Source organism: Prinia subflava, chromosome 16 (genome assembly GCF_021018805.1).
Source record: "Prinia subflava isolate CZ2003 ecotype Zambia chromosome 16, Cam_Psub_1.2, whole genome shotgun sequence".
NCBI lineage: Eukaryota > Metazoa > Chordata > Aves > Passeriformes > Cisticolidae > Prinia > Prinia subflava.
The window spans coordinates 4091416-4113213 of NC_086262.1; the positions used below are offsets into that span (position 1 = coordinate 4091416).

Consider the following 21798-nt stretch of genomic DNA (forward strand, 5'->3'; position numbering starts at 1 on the left):
GGGCTGTACTTATATATGAAGTACTTGTGGCTGCTGCTTTTCTCAGCTGGCCTGAGATTTCAACCAGCAAAGCAGAGAAATGGTTAGGAGTCAGAATTAGGAGCTGCATGTCATTAGGAGCATTTTTGCATTAAAAACAAAACCTCTGATAATACCCAGGCACAACACAGAACTAAGCCAAGTGGCTCCTTGTCTTGAAGTAATTCGAAACACTTAATTTTTTTGTTAGTGAGTTGGTCAGTGGCCAATTTTACAACAGAAATTACTAGAAGGTGATAAATTCCATGTCTCCAAAGGAAGATGCTATTGCCTGATCAGTACAGAAGAAAAAGGGTAAAACAAAGCAAAATCCTGGAAGCACACCCTCCAACCCTGCTTTTCATCTGGAGATGCCACTTATTCATCCTAAAACAGGAACCCACAGCTGTGTTAAAGATTAAATGGCCTGATTTGGAAGCCCTTAGAAGAGCTTCTGAGCCTGTGTTAAGCATGGTCAGTGCTGGAAACCCCTATCAGAATGATTGAAAGTTAATGCAGTGTCTTGAAATACGTAATTTGTTAACTGTTCTCCAGTGGCTGTGGGAGTTGATTGAGAAACTGAATAGGACCATGTTAAGAAAAGTCCCCCAATCCAAAATGGATGTGGAGACATTTAGAACTATGATTCCTTCTCCACTTTCAACTGGCCATTTTTGTTTTTTTAAAAACAGTCTGATAAAACAGGCTTTGGTTGAAAACTTATTGGTGTGTTGTACTGAGAAACGACCATTTATAACTGCAAGCTGTTAATTGGATATTATCCACAAGTTTTTAATGTTAATTTTCTAATTACGAAAGAAAAAAGTTTCTAATTACGAAAGAAAAAAAAATCAACTGTTTTGCCCAAATTAATTAGCCATGCAGCAAGGCAGACACTCTCCCATATACTCCCAGTATTTAATGGTTTGGTATTGCTTCCTCCTAATTTTTGTCCTAAGAGCTGGAAGAACATATCACAAGTCACTGTATGACTGTGGGTGATAGCATTAATCTATTGTGATACAGGATTTCAGAGGGGAGAGATGTCAGGAGAGCAAATGTTCAGATTTCTTTTTGCTCTGTCATCCCCCTAACCCTGTAAAAACCAGGCACTTCTGGGCCTTGCCCTGGCACATTCACCTTCCCTGCCCTGCACTCACCCTCTGCCACAGCCTCCGTGCCCCACAACATTTCTGTGTTTGCTGGTCAAGTCCAACCTTCTCAAAGGCAGGAGAGCTTTCATTTTCCTGTCAAACCTGAGGTGTTAAAGCTTTTTACAAAAAAAATGTGTCAGCAATGCACATCACCAGCATTAACACTTTTTTTGCTGGGTGTCTGTGTTAAACGATCTCCCGGCGAGCTCTGTGCGTTCCTGCGCCGCTGGCACGGGCTGCGCTCACGGGCAGTGCCACAGAAACCCACAGTGGAGTCCCTGGGGCAGCAAGAATGTCACCCATGTCACCCATGTCCAGAACATCTGTCCAGCTCTGCGGCCAGGAACCAGCAGGGCACCAACCCTGCCTTGTTGTGTCACACTGGAGAGTTTCTTGCAGCCCTCTGTCCTACTGAGCCCATTTTAAAAATGCCAGTGGCTCCAAACAAATTCTGTCTGTCTCACAATTGACAGCTGATACACTTTTTAATAGCAAGGGATGGAGTATTCTGAGTCTTCCTTTTTAAAGTTTTGGTTCTGTAAGGAATTTGTCACAGCACGGAACATACGCACAGAATGATTTTAAGGAGAAAACCTGAATCCCGGTTGATGGTGCTGTATTGATGGGTGGTAGCAGCTCGCCTGTGGGGCTTGTTTGTTTTTCCTTGGAAATGAGTGTGACTTACGTGCTGTTAATTCCACAAAGTGATGCCATGATGGTGCTTGAGCTGTGTAAGCACTGGCCTTGCTCACAGGGCACAAATTCTGGGTGGGGTTCGGTGGTGCTGCTGTGCTGGGGTCGGGATGGGGCGCGGGCAGCCTGACCCTGCAGACCCCGGTGCCTGTGCCCCCTTCCCACCAGAAACACCCAGAGGAGGGAGGGGCTCAGGCTGTGGTGGGACCACAGCCCAGGTGAGCAGAGGTCAGGGTGGAAGGCAGCAGTTCCAGTTCCACCTGCAGCAGCTGTGGGGATGGAACCACCTGCACCTCCTCTGCCCCGCGCTCTTGGCACATTACAGATGTCTCCTCCTTATTTAAACAACTGTGTATTTTTTCTGTGCAGGTACCTCACTTCCAGATTTTCCAGTTTCACAATACTGTGCCTAATGATACCATTTCCTATTAATATTCCTAATCTGATTCCCTGGTATGATTTCCTATTAATAAGGTCACTGGTTAGTAACATTCTGAACTAGAACTTTCCTTGACGTGTGGTATTTGACACTTGTCAACTGAACATAACAATAAAAAAATTTAAATAAGTGCAAGCCTTCTAAAACTGTAAAAAACACCACAGTAAGTAACTTTCATTTTCTCAAACACCCATTTTATCTTCCTCTTTTCTTCCCCTTTTCCCCTTTGGGGCTATGGCAGAGGAGAACAACAGATGGTTATCAGTCAAGAGTAACTAGGGAAACAGCAAAACCTGCCCCAATTGCTATGGAGACAGCCATTTCTGTGCTTGGTATGCACTATTTGTTACATCAGCAACCAGAGAGAGTTAAAAAAAGAAAAAAAATGTTCTAAAGCACATGATATTGAAAGGAATCTCGTGTTTGTGTGTATTTGTCCTTGCAGCAGGATGAGCCTCCATGTTTGTTTGCCACTCAAGTTTTGCTTTAAGCTGATATTTTGGTTATTTTGTGACAGCAGCATTTTGATTTCTGAATTAATGTAATACAAATACTCAGAGTAAATACCCTTAGTAATTTTGAATAGTCTGCAGAATAATTATTCATAAGCAACTCTTCCCCTTCAAATCAGACATTCCTCCCTCCTTGAATTTAACAACCTGGCAGCAGAGGTTGGGTAAGAAAACTGGAGACAGAGATTATGACTCTGCCAAATTATTTCAGGCAGATGAGCTGTTTCTGCACAAAGCCTCAACCACAGCTTTTGGCAAAATCACATCCTTGGGAAACAAGAAAAAAAGGAATTTTGGAACACTTGTAAAAATCTCAGAGTGAGATTGCAGCTTGATCACAACAGCTGTATCAATCTTTTACATTTTCTAATATAAGCTCTTACAGATTTTAGTGAAGCATAAATAAAGGGTAAAAATTAAATGGGAAAAATGCATTAAAAGCTACTTTGAAAGAACCTCACAATTATTTCAATTTAATTGAATTTAATATTACCTCAAAGCACCATCTTTCCCCATTTACTCGAGCTTCCTTATCAATTAATACAAGGATAAGGACTTTAGTTTGGTATATGAGAAATTTTAAATAGCTGTGTTGGTGTCACTTTCCTTAGATATTTTAATATTCTTGAAGTTACATAAGGGCAATAAATGTTATAAAGAGTCTCTCTGACAGGTTAGGGAAGAACTTAAATACTAGAGTGCAAACTTTACAGAAAGGGATGACATAGAACCAGCAAGTCTCTATTAAAAACAAAATGAAAAAGGAAATGGAAGGGAAATATGTTGTCCAAACAGGGGTTCTTTGGGAGTCATAATTAGCAAAATTAATTCTTTTTTAAAAATGATTCTATAATAATTTACAGTGCATTTACCCTCCTCTGAAATCACTGCTAAAGTTCCTTTAAATATTTCAGTGATACAATACCTTTAACATGGATACATCTGGTTAAAAATATAAGTCTTTCCTTAAATAAGAAAATGGCTCCTGCCTGATTTTTTATCTGTAAGTGTAGATACAATCTATATCAGTATTACCTTAATTTTATATCAGCAACAGTAAACCTTAAATATGCAGCTATTATAACTCTGCTTTTCGATGCTAAATGTGAAATATGAGAAGAATTTGAACAGTATATATTACAGTAGTCATTAATGCTGGCTTTTATTTAAATATTTAACTAGATTTTGGGCAAAACATAGAAAGAGGTTATAGTAATATAACTACTGTCACAATATAATTAAAAAACAGATTAGCACTTGTGCTCTGCAGTGGCCTTGCTAGTGTTTGAATATGGAAAAAAAATTCCTCACTGAATAAAGTACAAAACCCTGGTTATAAAGTCCATTATTGTTAAATGTTGATGCTTGAAGGGCCTCTTCTTTATGAATGTGAGTGTGGCTAATTGCAGAAAAAATACTGAAATCTCTTACATAGTTGGTGTGCCGTGAAGAAATCTGCTAGTAATACAAATGTCAGGTTTTAAACAGCAATTTTTAATGTTAATTAAAAAAATAGAGTATTTCAGTTTTGGTGAATTTCACCCTGTGGGAATTCAATTCTTTAATGTTTTAGAATAGTTTTATGTTTTAAAAAAATATTAAAGCTAGTAACATGATAAAATTATATCAGCCTTGTTGCTGGGGATTTTTATCTCTCAAATGCATTTGAAAATTAAATATTTCTTATTGTTGTGAGCAAAACCTTCAAGGCTTGGTATTTAAAGGATTATTTGAAATGGCAAAAGAATATCAACCTTGTAAAAACCTATTCCTTCTAAACGGTATTTGAAATTTAACTCTTATTTATGATAGATAAATAAGACCAGTCTAAATGGATAAGCCAGAGTTACACTCTGTCAGGGAAAAGGTGTTTTAAACATTTAAAGTGGCATTTTAGCCAAGCCATAGATTCCCGTGTGATATAAATCTGTTAGGATGTAGCGTTATTTCTCATTTCTTAGAAATGTGATTTGTGTCTAAGTTGTTGGGTTTTTTTTTTCCTTTAAAACATCAATTTTATCAATCAGTTGCATATAATGTAGTCACATAATTTTCCTGCTTTTCAATAAAAACTGCGAGTAGTTATTGAGTCCACACTAGAGCCAAATTACAGTAATACATATGGTTTTATGTATTATAGCTCTGCCACATGAAAGATGCCTTTTCCTCTAAAGACTTTTATAAATTCCTGGATTGTTTATAAGCATTTGTCTGTGTCACACTCCACCTAAATCCCATTTGCCCATTCAATATTTTCCTTGCTTGAGTGCTTTGCTCTCTCTCTGAGGTCTCCTGGCAGTGCTGCTGTTATCTCCCAGCATTGTGTGGTTGCTAATTGCCTGTCAGGGAGATGTGGCATCCCTGGAGCCCCCTGGGTGGGATCAGTGGATAATTCAATCCCAGAGGAGCTGCTGGGTGTCCCAGCCTGGGATCGCAGCTCACGGACCTGTTCTGCCAACGTCACCCAGCTCAGCTCCAGGGTTTGGGTCTGCTCAGCTTCAGTGCTTTGTGTCTAATGCATGAGAGATTCAGCATTTCAGCCAAACCCTTTGGTCCAAATCAAAGTTAGGTATCTGTGTAACTCAGCAAAATTTCAAAGTGTCACACAGCTCAGTTACTGTGGTTTCATTCATCCTTCAGCAGATCAGTATTTCTCTGTGGGAACATTTTTTGGTCAAAGGCAGTCAAACCACTTGGTAGGTTTAGATAAAGTCTGAGCCTAGTGCTGTATTCCATCAAAAGGCAAAGTAAATGCAGGTATGAAAAGTGATTTTGTCCGTGTATTTTTAAAATTACCTCTTAAATCTGAGTTTGTGTTGTCTGACCTTTTACCACTGGTACGTTGTACCGCTACATGCATAACAACTCATTTGTAATCTCAAGGAAAAGATTTTCTAGAAAGGCTATGAGTGCTGACAAATAGAGGTGGTATTTAAATCTGAATCAAGGCTTCTGCAGCCCAAGACCATTTTTTAAAATTCCCCTGTAAGCCTGGGGCAGGTGAGGTGTGTCTCAGGTAGCCGACCTGTGCTCCGTGTGCCCGAGTTCAGAATGCAGCAATGGAGAAATGGGAGCAGTGTCACAATGTTCCTCAGGGAAATGTAGGTTCCACCTGTTGTAAAATACTGGGGCTTTTTCCTTTTTTTCTTTCCTTTTTTTTTTAAGTTGAAAATTTACCTTCTCTGCATATGGCTAATTTTATTCCAGTAAGATGTTCTTCTCAGCAATTGTTAGGGATGTCTGTTCAGCCCCTGGAGGAGCTGCATGCACAGCCTGCCCACATTGAGTGTGTGAGCTGGCTGCTAGCCCACTTCACAGGGGGATTGTTTTGTCTTCACAAGCATAAAAATACAGGCTGAACACCTTGGCTTTCTGTTAGACTTTACTTAAACTTTTCCCAAAACTTTAAGCTTATCACTTTGTCTTAGAAGGAAGAGATTTAAACTCTCAGATTTCTAGTCTTGGCTGAACCGCTCACCAGGGTGCTGTACAAATGCAGAGAAATAGGATTTCCATCTTTACACACAGAGAAATAAACAGGGAGGCAGAGGGTCTTAAAACTTAATTTTAAGCCAACTAGCAGCTTTCTTTTTGAGAAGAAATTCTCATGGTTCGATGCAGATGTGAATGTGTGGGGGTGATAGATACCAGGAGACACGAGCTCTGTGACAAAGGAGCATTAAACATGTGAGTCTCACCCCAGAGACTGTGAGGAATTGGTTCACGGGCCACAGAATCTGAGTGTATCACTAATGAATATGTTCCCTATTTACTGATAGTCCTGCTAAGTGTGTGTCCTCTGAGCATTGAGAGGTTTCCCTTGCTGTGATCCTGTGCATCGATCACACTGACTAAACCTGCTTGTTGGCAGTGGCATGACTGGACCTGTGGAAATATCATTAAAATGGTCATTATGCTTTTTCAACAAAAAATCAATCTATGAGAGTAGCAGGGTTTTTTTAAAAAAAACAATACCCACCAAGGAATCCCTTTAATCAGAAGGCTCTGAGAGTAGCACACTGTGGGTTTATTTGCTTATTTTAGTGTATTTGGCAGAAAAATCAATATCATAGTATAACTCCAATAAAAATTGTGCAGTATATAGCACTTCCAGTAGAAGGAGAGGGAGAGGTGATTCTCAAGTTGAGGCTCCTTTCTCCTCATCATGTTAGTATCTGCCAACCTTCTGCTTAATAAAGCTAAGTAAAGTACTTAATCATGCAGACAGCACTGTATTTAACTCATTTGAAGTTTATTCCTCTTCAAAATGCACCAAACCTTCTGTTTGAGCTACACATTTTTGTCAATTAAACAGGCATATCAGGACAAGTCTCCTCAGCAGTCAGAAATAGAGAGGCTTTAGGATCTTTCGCAGGTGGTCAGAGAAACAGAACATAAAGATGTGTGTATGCATTTACCCAGAAATGAACCCCTACACACAGAAAAATCCCTTTTGGAGGATTGTACATCCCAGTGTCTGTCAGTATTAGAAACATTGCTGAAGTTTTGCTGAATTCACAAAGTTCTCCAAAGCTAGCCAGTGCTACAAGAAACCGTAGTTTGGGCTTTATGGTTCCTAAGGATTTTAGCAGACCTTAGAGTGTGAGTGGGTTTTCCTGTACTTTAACTCATAAAAAATGCAATGTTCATTGATACAGACTGCATCACAAAGGGTGTTTCCCATGGTTGTCAAAGATGTACACACCCAGGATGCTCAATGTTAGCAGATCAAACTCAGTCTTTAGAGGGGTTCATAAAGATTGTATTTTCTCTGTTTGTGCTTTATTGTTGTATAATAAGAAGATTACTGCAAATGTCTATTTAGACCAAAAATTAGATACAGCGAATAATTGGGAATCAGTTGGTGAAACTATACAACCATACTATATGCATGGTGTAATATATTTGCTATACTTGCATATATATTTAAAATAAAAATCAAAAACTAGTGTAATCTTTGTATCTTTATTCAAGATACTTTACCCACATAGTACAAAAGGTACTGCCTCACCAAATGCAAAGGTTATGCTGTGCAAAGGGCAGTAACAGGTAGAGTCAGGAGCTTGCATTTTTAGTTTTCATTAAATGCAGATATTTTACTTGCATGTGACTTGATCTGTAATTTTATTTTTTTAAGTGTAAAATTTAAGGGATCAGATGTCAGAAAATGTAATCACTGAATTTTAAATTACAACTTTAATTCTTTTAAGCTGAGGAGACAGATGTAGCTGTCTTGCCGTATCCACATATATTGCAAAATACATTTAAATCGCGTGCATACAGGGAGACAAATGAGAGAACTCCGCCATCCAAATATTAAATTACACGTTTTGAAGCAAAATAGTGTTTTAAGTGTCCATGTGTATAATGCTTTTTGTCACTGGATTGCTCTCCCTGATGCAGTTAGACAGAATCTGTATTTAGTCAGAAATCTTTCAATAGAAAGGGCTACCAGATGGGACCAGTAACAATGCAGAGAGGCATCGAACCACCACAGACATTTGGTGCTTAGAATAATAAAAAGACTATAAAATTAGATTAGTTGAGTCTAATTTGGAATTGGTATATTCCCTATGCACTCTCACAGCTCTTGGGTAGATAAAGCCCGAAGATTTAGTACTGTCAGGACAGAGGACTCCAACTTCCAGTAAAAGAAAAAGCGGCATTCTGGGAGGTCACGGAGGGCAGCCCAGTGACCTCCAATGATTTACAGGCCTTTAGCTTAATGAAATTGTTTCAGTGACATGACGGTAAAAGCTCATAATGGATTGGATGCCCTAATGTAATGAAATTACTCCCTTCTGCCTTAAAAAAAAAAAAAAAAAAAAAGAAAAAAAAAAAGAAAAAGGAAAAAAAAAAAAAAAAAGGCGCAATTAATATTTACTGAGACCTGCCAGGCTTCAGTGCGCGGAGCGTGCAGCGCTGTCAGACAGCGGCGAGCAGCCCCGAGCAGCGGCAGCTGAGCAGGCGCTGCCGGGGGTGGAGGGACACCGCTGACGGGGAAGCCCCGACCCGGCGCTCCCAGCCAGCCTTCATCCTCTCCCTTCCTCTCTGCAGGCAACTGGACAACAACCAGATCAGCTGCATCGAAGATGGAGCCTTCCGAGCCCTGCGCGACCTGGAGATCCTGTGAGTGCCCCGGGTGCCGTGCGGGCGGGGGGGTGCCGGGGCTGCCGGGGCTGCCGGGGCTGCCGGGGCTGCCGGGGCCGGGGCTGCTCGGCCCGCTGCCCTGGGCAGGTGCAGCGCGCCCTGCCCGGGCTGCCGTGCTCGCCCGTGGGGCCACAGCCGGCTCGTGGGGAGCCGCCGGGCTCCAGCGGCGTCCGGCGTGTCCGGTGTGCAAGCCGCAGCCTCAATCCTGCCCGCGGCCGCCTCACGCCTAGCGGGGATGGCCAACAGCTTCGTGGCGAGCAATATTGCGGGATATGTGACCGCTGCCCTAGACAAAAGCTGTTTCAAAGGTGTTTGGGTATGTCAGAGGGAGGAGAGACGGGCGCTTGGCAGGCTTGTTCAGTGCAGTCATTGGCTTTTGGGGAGGATCCTTCTCCGAGGGCTGAAATAACACCACGTTGTGCTCTTCATGTACCACAAACTTTACACATAGGCTGTTAAAGCTGCAGCACATACTGGGAAAAAGGTTTTTACAGTGAAAGCTGACTCTACCAGAGAAGCAGCACATTAAATTTACAACCCTGTCATTGTAATGTAAATCCGGTATTATGCTGAACTTGGTATCTGAGCAGATAATTTGCTTATTACTACAAGTAACTTGTTCTCTTAAAGACCTTTTTCTAGAATGGGTTTTCACAGTATGAACTGCTACAAAGCTTTCCCTGTCACCCGAAAGTTAATCCTGCAAAGCTGAGTGTCAGTAGTGGAGAGAGCACGTAATTCTGAGCCGGAATGGAGGGGGTGGGAAGGACACACGACCCCTCCGAAAATCAACCCTTGTCACCCCCCGTGAGTTAATGGGAGAGCAGCCCTGACCCAGTGCACACCTTCCTACAGCAGGGAAGGCCTGCCCAGGCTGCTGCAGAGCTTGCCCTTAAATTACATGGGATGAAACAGCAAATGGGAGGTGGATAAAATAAGCACCTGCCTCAGACGCTGCTGGCACCTGGAGACTCGGCAGAGTCACGACGCTGCCTGGGGCTCCTGCGAGCAGCGGGGGCTGCACAGGCAGCGCCGTGCCCCACACACACCGCGGGTCTGACACGGCTGGAGATGCTCAGGGTTGTTCCCAAGGGCTGCTCCCACCTCGTTCCGGTGCTCGGAGGAGTCCTGCCCTCCGTGGCAGCTCAAGCTCAGCTTGCGGAGGGACCTGCTGGTGGCCGTGTGTGTCACAGCCCCTCTGTCCCCCTTTCTCCCAGGCTGGGACCCTGGTGTGGATCAGACAGAATGTGGTGCTCATATTGAGCTAGCAGAAGGTTGCTGCAGAGTTTCTTATCTAGGAACTTACGTTATCTAGAGTATTGTTTGAATTCTGTGGTAATAGCACTTTTCAGGAAAAGTGATGGGTTACCACTATAAAATTTTACTTCTCTGTCAGATTGATAAGTCTGCTGTGTGGTGAAAGAAAAGAAGAAAGGAAAAAAAACCCCAAAACCTGAGCTCCTCTAAAACTGGCTTTTCTTTTTTCCTTTTTTTTTTTTCTTTTTTCTTTTTTTTTTCTTGTGATGGACTGATTTTCTGTATCTGTATCTGCAGTGGGTGAATCAGTTCTCCACTGACAGCTGACCGTGCTATAACTTTCACTAAATAGGCTGGACAATAAATGGAGCCCTTTTTTGCAATATACTGAGTTCTGCAGGCTCTGCAGAAGTTGCTAGGAATGCATTCCTTCTCCCCAGGATGTAGTAAATGCTGAAATTTACCTCTCTGGTTTTAATTGGTTACTTCTGTGCCAGTTATTTGTGGGTGGGAGAAGATGAGGATATATAAAATAGATCATAATCAGTTCTTTAGTGCATTTTTAATTTTCAGGACAGACACATTGCTACAGGAAAAAAAAATCAATATTCATTCTAAAACTTGAGAAAACAGATTGATAATATCTATTTCTAAACTTATTTTTCTTGCAGTCAGAAAATGCGTGTTTTATGCTTCCAACATAATCTGAATTTTTTCCCATGTTTTTGTTCAAAGAATGTCTGAGAATTTATCAAAATAAATCTGCTAAATGCCCCAGAGAATATCATATCATTAGTTGTAAAACAGTCATAAATGTTAAAATTTAAAGCGATCTGAACCACCAAAGAACATTAACAAATGAAACCAAATTTCACCATTTCAGATTTACTATGTATTTTATGCAGATATATTTTAACATATAATTCGGTATGTAGAAAATATTCAATGATTCTTGGAAAAAAAAAATCTAATTATCTGTTTGACCAGTTTGCCAGAGTACCAAATAATGTATTTCTTCCTTATCTTACTGTAATCTTGTGACCTTTCTGATACTCAGTTTTCTCCTCACACATGGCCAGTCTACAGAATTCTAAATTTTGTCTACAACTCAGGGCAGAGCCTTGCTCAAAAAATAAACTAAGAATACTTTCTTTAGAAACACTTTGGTTTCTGGATTGCACATTTCATTCACCTTGAGCTCCTCAGAAAACATGACTGCAAGGAGCTTGGTGATTCAGTAGCTGTAGGAAGAGAGGGAATTTTGGTGCAGTTATCCTTCAAAATGCAGAGCACGCCGTGACCCGTGTGACTTATTTTCTTCTCATCAACAAGTTGTTTTCATTTACTATCCTCATTTTCTTGTTTTGCGTTATAAATATGTTCCCATACCAGCTGATAGCACAGAGGCAGAGATGAAAACAAGGCTGAATTTTGTGTCTGATTGGAGTAGTTGGCGTGGTGCAGGGAGTTGTGAGCCTCAGCTGCAGCCTGGAGCAGCCCAGGGTGCGGAATGCGGCTCCCAAGTGCTCGTGGTCACTGCTGTGTTTGGGAGCCTCTGTGTTCCAGTGCTCAAAAAGTGTCGCTGATTTTATGGCCTGACCCACGTAGACCCTAAAGCAGGTGCCAAGTGCTACTGCTGACTCAGAGTTTTGGGTTAAAAGATGCAAAAATGTTGAGTATGAAGTGCTTTGGTGCCTTCTCTTGGTTGTCTGTGGAGCAAGTTGAAAATAATATCTGAGAAACGACCTGCAGAACTGATGGATTTAAACATCCTGTCCTGGTAGTTCTGCATTGGGGCTAGCTTTGTTCATTCTTGTGTCAGATTTTCTGCATAGATTCCCATGAAGAGCTTGGTTCCTATCTGTTGGTAAAATGAGAAAATTTTCTTGTTGACATAATTCCTGTGTCCCCCTTTTTATAAGATGATAAAACACATTTCAGTGCGTTTGGTCATGCATTCCAAGACATAGAAAAGCGTGTACAACAATTGAAACAGCAATAAAATGTAAAATGGGCATGTATTCATAAATGAGTGGCAAAAGTTATTAACTGTCTTATGACTTGTTGGCATAGAAATGCACAGAGAAGTTAAAGAAAATTGGTGAGAAACCGTCACTAATTAAAGATTTTTTAGTAGGAGAAGATACCTGCTCTGCTTAAGTTTTACTTATGTCCTGTGGCAATATCTGGCAATAACAGTATTATTGAGAAATATCTACTACTGTAGCTGTAAGTATGATTAAAGGTAATTAAAAAAACCCCTCAAAACCAAACCAAAAGCACAGTATAGTCTTCAAAATGATCAGCTGCTATTCCTTGTGGTGTGACAATACGCTGTTCATATACTTTGTACGTTAGAAATTAGTCCATGGTTTTATTTCCAAACGCCCAAAATTATGAAGGATATGGGATAAAACACGTCTAAGGTTCAAAATTTCCCCTCCAGTCTCTTAGGACACATGAATAAAAGAAATTAATTTCAAGATGTTTTAACAAGCTCAAACTGGATAAGCTAGTAATGTTGAGTGCCTGAGCATACTATTGTCATTGGACTGGGAGGGCTGAACCATTTTTCTCAGTACGAAACAGAACTCAGTTTAGTAAAAAGCCCATTAATTTATTTGTCATTGTTTTGTCTCTCTGGGGTGACTGGAAAACTGTGCAGTGGCATGGGAGTTGTACTGTGTGGACAGCACAGAAAGAATTACGAGTCACTGTTGACAATTTAGGTGGAGTATTTTCCATTTTTTTTACACTGTAAAAGCTGTTTTTCTCCTGCTTTATAATGATAGCCAGAGGGTCCAGAGCTTGAACACATTTTGTTCATTGCACAAGACTTTATCATACCAAGAGCTAATCCTAGGAGGCCCGTGGGTAGTATTCTGTTAAAGAAAGCAAACGAGTTCTTGCTGTGCAGAGCTGGAATGATTTGGGGTTTGTTTGTTGTTAGCCACGTTAATTGTAGATCTTTCATATCATATGGCTGTGTGTGCAAATCCTCCCTCCCAAGTTTCACCTTCTTTTGGAATCAATGAACGCTGAATGCCGTTGCGTCCATAGCCGCACGCACTCAGGGATCCACCAGTCCCCTTTGGGTGCCTTAGTGTGAAAAATCGTGCCAGTTCATCCACAAGTCATAATGAAAAAGTGCAAGTATAGTCGCCTAAATATTTGTGACTTCAGTTCCAAATGAGCCCTAAATATATTATATTAAAAAGATAATTTCTTCTGATTGCAAAATGTAAAAGTAAAGAAAAACGCACCATCTTTCCTTTCCCAAAATCTTAAAGTAATGGGAGAATTTTAACTTGTTCTGTCAGTGTTTTTATGCAGAACCTTTTCTCTTCAGATATTTCTGCCATATTCTTCCTGCTCCATGACAAACCCACAAAGCTGCAGGGGCTGTGCCAGTGTTTTCGGGCTGCGGTTCGGCCCCGAGCCGCGTCCAGCGGGGCACAGCCGGTCTGTCCCAGCCTGGCCTGCAGCCCCACTTCTGTGCATTGTCTGCCACGTCCAGGCATTGCAAGCATTTTACCAGTGGGTAGAAACCAGTATTATTCCTGTTGTTCTTGTTTGGATTCAATATGTTCCTGTTACAAACGATTTTTTCATAAAAGGTTTAGTCTGTCCCGTTTCTAATAGAGATGTCGTGGATGAGTGTGCTTATAATGCACACTGCCTTTTGTCATAGCAAACTTTTAAGAACTTTTCTGAACATGAATCAATATTTTGCGCTACAGCCAGGATTTAATTGTTCCTAGGGCTGCCTCTGTATGCTGAACACTCAGTTATATAGTCAGTTTTACTTATTTGCGAAATGCTATTCTGGGCATGTCTTAACTAGATAGAATATTTTTATTTGCTTTCACAACCTGGAGAGACAGGGAGCGAACGTCATGACATAATTCTAAATATATGAGATGTCATTGCTTAATGAAAGCCTGAAAATGCCACACAAATGTGATTTCCTCCTCTATTTCGCTGGAAATTACAATCGGTTGAGGCAATCAGGATCGAATTTGAACTCTGTAAATCATGTTCCTATAACTGATACCAAAATGCTTAAATACAATAATGAAAATGAGAATTTTTTGTCAAATAGTGTGCATATCTAGTTTACTTATGCTTGAGTACAATGAAATTTAAATTATTGCAGTTTTTGATTTATGTTTTTTATGGTTTGGGTTTTGGGGCTTTTGGGGGGGTTTGTTTTGTTGGTTTGTTTGGGGTTGTTTTTTTACCCAAGGTTGTATATTACCTCAAATGTATGCAAATTAATAAAAGCAATTTAAAATCTTTACTTATTTCATCAGTCAACATGAAAAAATGATACGTGTAATAAAAAGTAATGGAAGGGTGTAACCACTGGCAGTGTATGAGTAATTGAAGTATGTACCTGCTTGGTGAAATTAGGTGAAAAACAAGGAGTTTGGCATTTCTAGGAGTATCCACAGTTTTCTATGTTGAGCTTGTCTCACTGACAATCAAGTTATGCCAGAGAAAGTCAACAGTTGGTTTGGCAACACAGAAATGTTGTGCCCAGAGTGCAGAGGTATCAGTCGACAAATGGGAATTTCCCCTTCACTCTGTTATTTCATAGACTGTCCCTTAGTTTCTTCTCTTTCCATTCTTCCTATCTCCTGTATCACTGTTGGTCTGTAAGGGAAGCAGAAATGCTCCCAGAGAACCTGGCTGTGGTTACTACAAGGTTTCAGTTACGTAAATAGTCAGAGATAAGATTAACTACAGAAATGTCTTTTTTCAGGTGAACTTTTAGAAAGTGGAGTTCCTTCCCAGTGGACCCTAGGGAAAGGAGATGCGTAATCAGTGTAACGACTTGATGGAGGGAAGATGGGGTGCATACGTGGTTGCATGATAAGGAATGTTTTTATTTGCTAATGCATGTCTGTGGGAGATCTGGTGTCCCTGCTCAAGATGTGGAAATGAAATCTGAGATAACCTCTGTTGTACAGCAGATTACAAATGGGCGGTTGGAAGTACGGCATGGTGAAAGGAACACTGTCCAGATGGCACCATGGTGACAGGCTTTATATCAAAGACCAGCCAAGACAAAATAAGAGTGGCTGAGAGAGGGTCTCTGAAAATCACTGATGCCTGTTACAGATGTAATGTAACTCTCTCTTTATGGGGAGAATATATTTGCATAAATTCGTTGATCAATGATTTTGCTAATCCTGCTGTATTCCAGGCATGTCCTCTCAAATTGATGAACATTTCTATCAGTCCTTGGTCTGGATGCCTAATTATGTTACATATTTAGGAAGATGGATTTTTCCCTTCCTGGAGCATATGTAGTAGTTGAATGCTGTGCTCATTCTCCTTCCCTGCCCCATTAGGTTGGAGGGTTTTTTCCTTTTAAGAATAGCCTGGAGCCGTACAGGCTGCAGAAAGTATCAAGATAAGAGCAGTGGCAGGTTAGAATTATTAGTTTCATGAATCACTGACCAGCATACTTTTTGAGGAAGCCCAGTTTTATGGGTTCTGTTGTTTAAGCCTGATGCTGCAGTCACTGCTCAGAGAGAATCCAAAGTCAAAACTTCAGGAGATAGAGATTTCTGCCAAACCTTCTCGCCCATGGTATTAATTGTTTCATTTGCATGCTCTGCTCATCTTGTGACCTGCCCTCCCTCCCCTTTGACTAATATAGTTTCTTTGTCAGTAATATAAAAGATGTAGAACAAGCATTTTGACTGTTGAAAGTCAAGTGAATGTGAACGACTTAATCCGGAGGACACTCAGCTGAGTATTTAATGCTGATGTACAGCTCAACGCCTTAACCAACAGCTGAGCTGAAGACTAGGCTGGAATAAAACTGCTTGCTGCTGAAGTTGGGGTGATGACACACGTCTGAGGGAGCATGACGAGCTCGAGGTGGATGAGCAGTCATTTGATGCTGTACTTTGCCGTTCCCTGTTTCTATGACTCCCTAAAGCAGCAGGATGCCGACGCTCCACACATGTATCTGGGAGCTGGATGTGGTTCTGTTGGCACCAATGCAGCCCTTGTGGCGGGGGGAGGCTGCATGTGTGTGCACCACAGGTTCCTGTGACACCACTGTCAAACATGCCAGGATGTCCTCAGCCCTTCTGCGACTTCTGCGACCGTCTGGGATCCAGAGTGGGTGGTGTTTGTGGGAACTCCTGCTTCCCCTGGGCTCAGTCAAAACAGCAAAAAATGATCAATACAAAAAACATTTCAAAACACATAACTGTTTCCCTTCTTATTTTCTGTGCAACGAAAGGCATTGTTTGTGACCAGTAGGGGGTAGGTGGTTTGTCTTTCTCTGAGGTTGCTTTTGGCCCTCTGCTGTGCTAAGTACAACATAGACAAAGGCTCTGAGCTGTAGCCAGTCTTTATTCAAGGGAGGACTCAGAAACCTGAAAAGGGAGACTAAAACTGTGATGGAGCTCTGTATACCAGGATTGTTGAGCTCCCAATTGAAGCAAGATGTCAGATATTTTTCCTTAAATTATAGCTGCAGGGACCAGGGTACTATGAATTACATATTGCTGGCATTATCCAATATTTTCAGCTAGGACAATAATATTGTGCCTGTAATAAATTAGAAATCAAATCATTAATATGTATATAGATAGCTTGGAAACGAAGTAGGTAACTATATCTGCACCAGAAAAAAAAAAAGCATTAGTAAGACCTGCTTCTGATCTAAAGATCAAATAGTGTCTTTTTTCTTGCTGTTCAGAAGGTTATGCATATAATGTAGGTATATGTATACAATGTAGGTATGTGTGTATATGTGATGATGAGAGCATTTTAAAATTAAGGCTAAATCAAGACAGATAATTTTTAAAACTTAAAAGAATAAGATTAATATAAATTAGATTTTATTTTTGTAGCTTATCTAGTCCTGGGTTTAAGAAAAAAGAAAATTAAAGAGCTGCTTGAAAGATGGAAGTAAAAAATAAAGTCATTTGAAGACAAATAATCACAATTTCTATGTTAATTAAGTTATCATAAATGAAGCAATTTCTTGTTAACTGATCCAATATTTTCGAAGCAGAATTACATTTCTTACGTTTCTATTTTGGGGTGAATAATCTGAACGCATTGAGTTTACTCTTTACGAGTGATGGATGGCCATGCTTGGGACATCTGCACATCCTTAGAAACAAATCTAAAAATGCTGTAAGGCCATCCAGAAACCTTTGTTATGATGTACCATGTTGCTCGGGTGTTCTAGAGATACCTGAGAAAATAGCTTGGTCAGTTGAAAAAGTATCAATGGCTACATAAAGCCATTGACGGAAACGACGATCGGTTGTGCCATTGTGCCATTAACATTTTAAGTTGCTTGTATCCCCCTTGTCTTCCCAGTGCTGGGTGGGGTGAGGCTCCTTGGTCTGCAGGCACCAGACTTGCTCAGAGTGGGGTTTATTTGAGGCTAAAGAGAAGAGATCTCAGGGGAAGCCAGGCTGGCGGTTGTGCTGGGGGGATGAAGCAGCGCAGACTGGGCAAGGTCTCTGTGCTCCACCAGGACCTTGGGTTGTGTGTGACACCAGCAGGGCTTTGTTGGGAGAAGGGAGCTGGGGCCGCATGCCTGGTTCGTGGCTCTCAGCGCTGGACTTGGCTGCTGCAGTCGATAAATTGCCGCAATGCAGCATCTCTGCGACGGCGCTTTGGAGGCCGCCACAAGCCCCCGTTGGTGCAGGAGGCGGTTGTGGGCTGGGCGGGCTCTGGGGAGGGGGAGCTCACGCCGCAGCACCCACGCTTCCTACTGGCTCCTTGGGCAATTCCAGCGGTGTCTTAAAAGGGTTGGGTCCATCTCGTCTGCGAGACATCCCGTCCTCCCGTCTGCGGGAAGGGCGTTGGGAGCCAGGTGAGGCACTCCAGCCGAGACGGGTAGGACAGACCCTCCACAATGGCAGGTATATTTTCTTTTGTGTGCATGCAGAGAAACAGCCAGGTGTGGAGAACAGTTGACTTCTTTCATTTAGCTATGGCTCATGCTTGTAGAATATTCCTGAACAGATCATGGGTGTGTTGAATTTTTTCTGTGTATATTTTATTTTGCGCTTTTTCACTCTGTGGACTGGAGGCAAATGAAACACCGTGAGTATTTGCTGTTCAGATTGTTATGGTTTCTTATGCGTATTGCATGAATATAACCAGGTATTGCTTCTCATGGGCAAGTGAAGCTTGGGAGAAACATAAAAATTGGAAAAATAGGCATTTTTAAACGTATTGACTTTCTTCTTGTGTGATACACACAAACACTGTCTAATGCCTTATTAAAATAAAATCCTGATGGAAAGCAGATCCCTTTCCGACTTCACCAAGAAACGTAATTGCCCTTGTCTAGAAACTATGTGTAGTCTTTGTTCTTTTGAAGCATTTCTTTCCTCTATAAATGTAACTTTTCCTTAACAACTGCTCATACATGCAAGTCTAAACTCACAGAATGTGTGTATCACATATTCCCTGTTTCATTCATATGGATTTATATTAGCCTGTGTTTTAGCCTTAATTTCCAGCGTGGATGAACTGCAGGTAGGGGCGTCACATACCGTTAGAATATAAAATTATTCCACTCTTGCACTTTGGGGAGGCAATTTGGAAGTTAAGGTGAAGTGTTCTCTCTGATTTGCTTGTTTCCCTTCCTCTGCTGTCCAAAGCCAGGAATTGCCTGTGCGGCTCTGTGCCGCACCATGGCCATTGTCCTCTCACTGGAGCTATGGAAGATCTCTTCCTGCTGCTCTCTCCCAGTGGGAATGCCAATGGCCTTGGGAGTGAGTGGCACTGAGACACTGAAATCGGAGTGGCTGCTCTGGCCACAGCAATAAGGGGCATTGTTTTGCCTGCAGGACCTGCTGGTTCTGCTGTTTGGGGAAAATTGAACGCAGGGATTCTGGCAGCCCACTCTTTGTGGATTCCCATCGCCGCCTCTTACAGGGCATTGGTAGAACCTTTTACACGGACACTTGGCTGAGCTGCCAGCAGTGCCATGTCACTCTGGGGCTGGTGGCTCGTCCCTCTTTGTTCCCAGCAGGCAGCGTGGGCCCCGCAGCCCCGCAGGCGCTGCCGCATTGCGGCATTGGGGTGGCCACGGCTGGCACAGTGACCATCCCAAGGAGACTGAGCATTGCCACAGAGCACCAACAGTGGATGCACGAGTCCATTTTTGTCACTTTCCCTGCCTCAGAAAAGGCAACTAATTTCTGTGTGCCACTGGGAATGGCGTTTCTGTTGGAGGTGTGTTACTGGGAGGAGTACACAAGGCTGTGTTCGTTGTGGGGAAGGCTGTAAGAACACAGGCTGTTACCATAATGCTGCAGCAGTAAGGCTGCAGTGGACTCAGGACAGGACAAATTAAAACACGGCTTTGAAGAATGATACCCTTCCTTTCTCATCCAATGTTAATCAATTTCTTTAGATTATCTTTTGGTGCAGTCCTGTAAGGCAATAGTAACATTCAGCTGACTGAATGCTGAAACATTTTACCTTGGAAATCTCCATCATTAAAAGCCATCAGCCTGAACAAATGATCAAAGTTGCTTACTCCTTTCAAATTTTGGAGTTGAACTGTGTTAGTTTAAATTGAATTGTGTTTATAAAGCTGTTTCAGCTTCAGAAAGGACTAATCTGAAACAACTCTTTAGGCAGGGACCTGAGAAACTGCTTTATTTTGCTCAGGAGCTGATGCAACAAATTTAAGGTTTGTATAATCTGACTTCATGTTGTTGATTCTTTTTCATCTTTTCCCTAAATTCACTCTGGTAGCCTTTCAGACCTCTGTATGCATTGAGAACCCAGTCGTGTTTCCATTGACTTTGTCAGGAGCAGCACAGAATCCATAAACCACAGTTCCTGACATGCATGCAGTTGGGTGGCACCAAGAGCCATGTTTAGTATGAGAGATCTCTGTGTAACCTAAAAAAACCCCCAAACCATCTCTACTTAACACTGAACATAAATGAAAGTGAAATATTTGTATTGTAAGTTTATTGTATTCATTGAACAAGAGGTTTTCAAATGAATCTACAAAAAAAAATTTTGAGAGTTTAAATGGAATGCAATTATATTTTTGATTTCTGTGGTTTCTGCAAAAATCTGTGCCTAAATAAATGCAGGATTGCAGGGACTAGATTCACTTCCTGCTGAAATCAGCAGTGGGATTTGCTCTGACTTCAGCAAACATTGGTCTGGGTATTATGACAATTTGAGCTGTTCCCAGTGGTTCTAGGCAATAGTATCAGCCCTGAAATTTGGTACCATAGAGAAACATCAAAACCACCCTAATGGTGCAAAAGATTAACTCAGTGTTCTCAGAAATACTTTTATTTCTTTTAATCCAAATCAAAATTCTGGATGTAATTGGGACTTAGAGTCACAGCAGGCATTTTCAATACAGTGTACTGAAAATTGTGTAGCCTTTGGGCAAAGACCTGAGAAAATTTCTTGATCTAAAAAAAAAAAAAAAAAAAAAGCCAATGTTTCATTTGCTATTTCTGGGTTTAGAAGAAAAACTCATTGGAGAATCCTTCATTCAAAAATAAAGCAGTGGCAGAATAATTTCAGCCTTCATTCTCTTGTCTTTGCACCAATGCTTTTATATTTTAATTCAGACTGAACGGATTTTGTATTTTCTGCCGAGAATTAAAGTGCCATGTAAAAGATTGAAAAGCTGATTGAAACTTCTCTAAAAAGCTTTTTCAACTCTCACGAGGCATAAATGTTAGAAAGAATTGGGAGATGCCACTGGTACATGTATTTTGTACAGCTGATAGAGGTGATTTGGTTGTGTGGGAGAATAGCAATGTCTTTCTGTGCACAGAAAGAGCAACTTCCTCTAGGAGAAGCCGTAAGACGTTTCATCTAAGACCCTGTGAATGACATTCTTGATTTAACATCTAACGAAGTACACAACCTAAATTTGTACCCACTTTCTCTGTATAAACTTTATTATGTTTCATTTTACCTTATCCTGTTCTCTGCTTTATCTTGTTTTGGAATATTTTATTTGTTTGGGTGTTGGTGTAAGTAGGTAAATTCAGGCATAATGATTTGTGTGTGCGTATCTAACATAAATTCGTGGCTAAAGGTAACACCAGAAAGGTTTGGCCATACGTCACCAAAATCCTTAATTTTGCTCGTGCTTGATTTTTTTCTGGCCTCTTGCCCATTTCCACTGATTCCTAGTCCCAAACTCTTTAGCTGAATAGCTTGCCCAACATTTTCTCACTGCAAGTCCTCTTTTTCCCTCTCCTCTGCTCTTAACCTCAACTCCGGAGCTTGCCCATCCCAAAGACTCCAGCCAAGGCACAGACAGACTCCAAGAAGAATTAATGCAATAATTATAGGATTTAAGTTAATATGACCTAAAGTTATCACTGTGGGCAAATGTGGGCATCCTTGCCAGGTTCTTGCCAAGGTGACAAAACAGGCATTTTAAACAAATAATCTATTATTATAATAGCTCACTTTCCCTAAGGCCTGATTGTTTTGAAAGGAATCTCTCTCCTTCAAGGGGAAAAAAAATCTGCCTTAAACATCTGGCCTTTATAATAGGCTTAAGTAGTTAAAATCTGACAGTTAT

The 21798-nt window shown here is 41.3% G+C and overlaps 1 protein-coding gene across 3 annotated transcripts in view; it reads left to right on the top strand.

The window, feature by feature from the left end:
• The window catches only part of SLIT3 (slit guidance ligand 3), a 481586-nt gene that overhangs the window by 261070 nt on the left and 198718 nt on the right, over positions 1 to 21798 (top strand). For all 3 annotated transcript variants that reach the window (XM_063413913.1, XM_063413912.1, XM_063413914.1), the window contains one exon: positions 8874 to 8945. In XM_063413913.1, coding sequence (XP_063269983.1) covers positions 8874 to 8945 — 72 coding nt within the window. The remainder of the gene's footprint in view (positions 1 to 8873; positions 8946 to 21798) is intronic.